The sequence below is a fragment of the Fukomys damarensis genome, unplaced genomic scaffold, assembly GCF_012274545.1.
Source record: "Fukomys damarensis isolate Sample0158 unplaced genomic scaffold, DMR_v1.0_HiC HiC_scaffold_4, whole genome shotgun sequence".
NCBI lineage: Eukaryota > Metazoa > Chordata > Mammalia > Rodentia > Bathyergidae > Fukomys > Fukomys damarensis.
The window spans coordinates 28,450,414-28,453,939 of NW_022900916.1; the positions used below are offsets into that span (position 1 = coordinate 28,450,414).

General features: G+C 50.9%; 1 protein-coding gene across 1 annotated transcript in view; it reads right to left on the reverse strand.

Moving 5' to 3' along the window:
* Positions 1-345: 345 nt before the first annotated feature.
* Positions 346-3,526, reverse strand: part of Hoxa3 (homeobox A3) — a 44,349-nt gene continuing 41,168 nt past the window's right edge. The window contains exons 6-7 of the mRNA XM_033757434.1: positions 3,348-3,526; positions 346-2,019 (exon numbers count right to left, since the gene is read on the reverse strand). The exon at positions 3,348-3,526 is cut by the window's right edge and continues 96 nt beyond it. Coding sequence (XP_033613325.1) covers positions 1,214-2,019; positions 3,348-3,526 — 985 coding nt within the window. The 3' untranslated portion in view covers positions 346-1,213. The remainder of the gene's footprint in view (positions 2,020-3,347) is intronic.

Sequence of the window (3,526 nt, forward strand, 5' to 3'; positions counted from 1 at the left end):
CCTGTGCGCCCCCGCCCCCCGCCGCTGCGCCTGGGGCCTGGCTGCCTTTGTTTCTGCCGAACACTGCACTCCCGCAGCCCTAGCGCCCTCCGCCTGCCTTCGCAGCAGCTGGGAACCAGGCTGCCCAGCGGGCCGGCCCAGTGGCCTTTCCAGGGATGCCGCTGCCGTTACCGCAGTTACTTCCCGAGAATTGGTGGAACTTCCAGGAGAGCCGCTTGGCCAGGCCCCGCGGCGGAGTCGCAGGGCTTCCTGCCGTGGCCTACTCAGCCAGTTAGCCTCTGCCTGAGTTCCACGCAGACCACACCTTCAGCCAAAGAACCCTTTTTCAGCAAGGATATTAATCAGAATAAAAACTTTATTTTTTGTTCCGTTTCTCAGAATGTGAGCAGCAAGGAATGTAGAACTCTCAAAACAAATCTAGCATTTTTCATGTTTACAGATTTCTTTTTTCAGTTTTGCCGGATGTTACAAATCTAAGTTACTGTTTTCAAATGCTGGATCCTCTCTGGTTTTATTGCATTATTACCGTTTTCATAAAGGAATTATATTTCCCTTTGAAATAAAAAATTTTATATGTACGCCAATACACTATTGAACAAAAGGCCCAGCAAACCTTCTGAACAACCAGGGTACAGAATTTCTTTAATATAAATACGAACGGATGGGGATAAATAATATTTAAAACTTAGACTATTCAATGCTTGCAAAAAAAAAATAAATAAATCTGACTGTTCACCAGCATACACACACGGAAAGACGTACACTTAGTCATCCTTGCACAGGGAGCCCCTGTTTCAAAGCGCCTTTGATTTCTTTCTCGCTCTTTACAAGAAGTGCAATTTAAAAAAACTAAAAAATTTTAAAAAAAGTAATTGCTTCCTCTCGGGAGCCATAAAGTACGAACAAATTCACACTGAAAACTCGACTAGAAAATTTGTTCATATACCCTGTTTCTGATCAAAGAGTAGAGAAGATAAAGGGTGCAGGGCCAGCAGCGGAGCGAGGGGTAGGAAGAGATAAATATCGCTACTGATACTGACAGCCATTCCAGCAACCAAGATTGCTACGTCACATAAACTATAAAAATGCATTACCAAAGAGAACAAAACGGGAAAGGGGAAACGGGAGGGACAGGAAGAACCTAAAACAAGAAAGAAAAAGAAAGAAAAGGGCGAGGGAGGGGACTCTCCTGGCACGCAGCTCCAGCCCACCATCACAGGTGGGTGAGCTTGGGCGCTTCCTGAATTCTTCCCTGAGAAGGATGGTGGGCTGTAAGGTCCGTGTAGGTGGGATGAGGTTCCCCTGGCCCTGGCCCGTGGTGGTGACCGCTGCCCAGTGGCCCGGCGCTCCCGTAGTCCATGGCCGCCGAGGTTGCGTGGGGGAGGTGAGTTAGGCCAAAGAGTGCTGGCCCAGAGTTGCTCATGGGCTCCACATAGCTGCCCCCCACGAAGACGGGGCTTCCCTGTAAGTGTGGGGTCCCATAGCTGCCGTTGCCCTGCAGGCTGTGAGCGTGAGGGTCATAGTCGGAAGTACCTCCTGTGCCTGCCCCTCCAGACGCATACCGCTTCTGTGGGGGGGGTGGAGGCGCGCAGCTGGGCAGGGCCGCAGGGTAGGAGGTGGGAGGGAGCCCGTAGGCGCCTTGGGGAGGCTTAGAGAAAGGTGGGGGTGACTGGGGCTCGTACGGAACACTGTTGACCAGCGAATGCATAGAGTTCAGGTAGCTGCCCGCGCCGGGGGTCACGGGGCTGCGACTTGGGGACTGGCCCCCGGATGACGTCAGCATGCCCTTGCCCTTCTGATCCTTCTTGTATTTCATGCGGCGGTTCTGGAACCAGATCTTGATCTGGCGCTCAGTGAGGTTCAGCAGGTTGGCCATCTCCACCCGGCGCGGGCGACACAGGTAGCGGTTGAAGTGAAACTCTTTCTCCAGCTCCACCAGCTGTGCGCTCGTGTAGGCCGTGCGCGCGCGCTTGGATGAAGCCTGCCCAGGCGGGCTCTTGTCACCAGAGCAGCTCTCGCCTGCCAGGACAGAGAGGAAGAGCGGCGTCAGGCGCGGCCTGCGGCCCCGCCCCACTCCTGACCCAGACTGGCCCCTCCTTTCTCCAGATCCTCCAGATCCCTCCTGCAGTTGAGCCCAGAGAGTAGTAGGAAATAGGTGCTGTAAATAGCTAGTGTTTCATTCAGCTAAAGAACAAATTATAGACTTCTCCAAGGCAGAAAGAACAGAAAAGTAGAACACCCAGTTTATTCTCAGTCTCTATTTCCTTTCTGGAGTTACTTTCTCATTTACTGGTTTTCTAGATCCATTAGATAAGAAGCTTCCTGTGGGCAGGTCTCACATCTTTATTCCCTTCACAGTAACTAAACTGAGTCCCCTAAGGCACACACTCAAACCTTCTTTTCCTCCCTCACTGTCTTAATTGATGAGACAGCAACTTCTACTTGCCAATTTTAAATCTATCTAGAAAGGAGAAGGGTGGAAACCCCAAGCTGGAAGGCCTTATCTGTCCAAAGAGATCCTATTGAAGATATCCATTTCTGTTGGAGAGACTCAGCCCCCTCAAATGGGGCTCTATTCATTAGAGTTCTTTTCATCCAGCTGCCTGCCCACCATTCTTGTATTCTCCTACCTCCCCTCCCCTCCTCCTAGCTCTGGAGGGCCCAGATGCTCAAGCTCAGAGCAGAGTACTAGCAACTGGAAAAGACAGGGGCAAAGGTAACCAAGATGCTAGGAAAAGGCCCAGGAGGCCTTTCCTCCACTACAGTCTAGTTCAGGAGACCCATGTGGTTCTCATTAGGATGACAAGCTAACACCCCACACACACACTCCGTGCTGACTTCATTCTACTAAGTCTGAGCAAAGCCTTCCCAGAGGTAAGGCAGCCACTCCATCTGCTGGAGCAAAAATTGGCTCTGATGACAGACAAAGCATTGGTTCTGATTTGGAGGGTGATTAGGCATGCTTTTACTCTGCACATTTTAGTATGGGGAGGATATTACTGCTTCATCAGAATAAAAGAGCTGTGCCAAAAGAGAAACAGTGGAGCTCTGGATGTCTCTGCCCAGATCAAAACATTAAGAGTGAAACTCCACTAGGCTATTCTTGTCCTTGGAGAGGTCCAGAGAGACTCTCATCAGGTCTCTGGAGTTTCTTGGCCCATAAAGGCCTTATCTCCCTAAGTTGCAAAGATCCTGAAAACCATTGTTTGTTTGTTTTTGTTTTCTTTTTTTTTTTGAGGGGGTGGAATTCTGGAAATGTTCCATTCTCCCCAACTGTGCTTCTGTGGTTAGATTTTGGGGCCTGGAACCAAGCCAGAGGACCCTCTTTCAGAAAGTACCCCCTTTACCTGAGCTGGAGCCGCTGGTTTTCTGCTTTGTATTTTGCCTCGACTCTTTCATCCAGGGGAAGATTTGTTTGGCCGCGGTGGGCGAGTTGAGCAAGGGGCTCTTGGCTGCGCTGGCTGGGGTGGGATTACTGCTGGCATTCTGAGGAGGGGAAACAGAAGAGGGGGGCGGGGGACCTGCA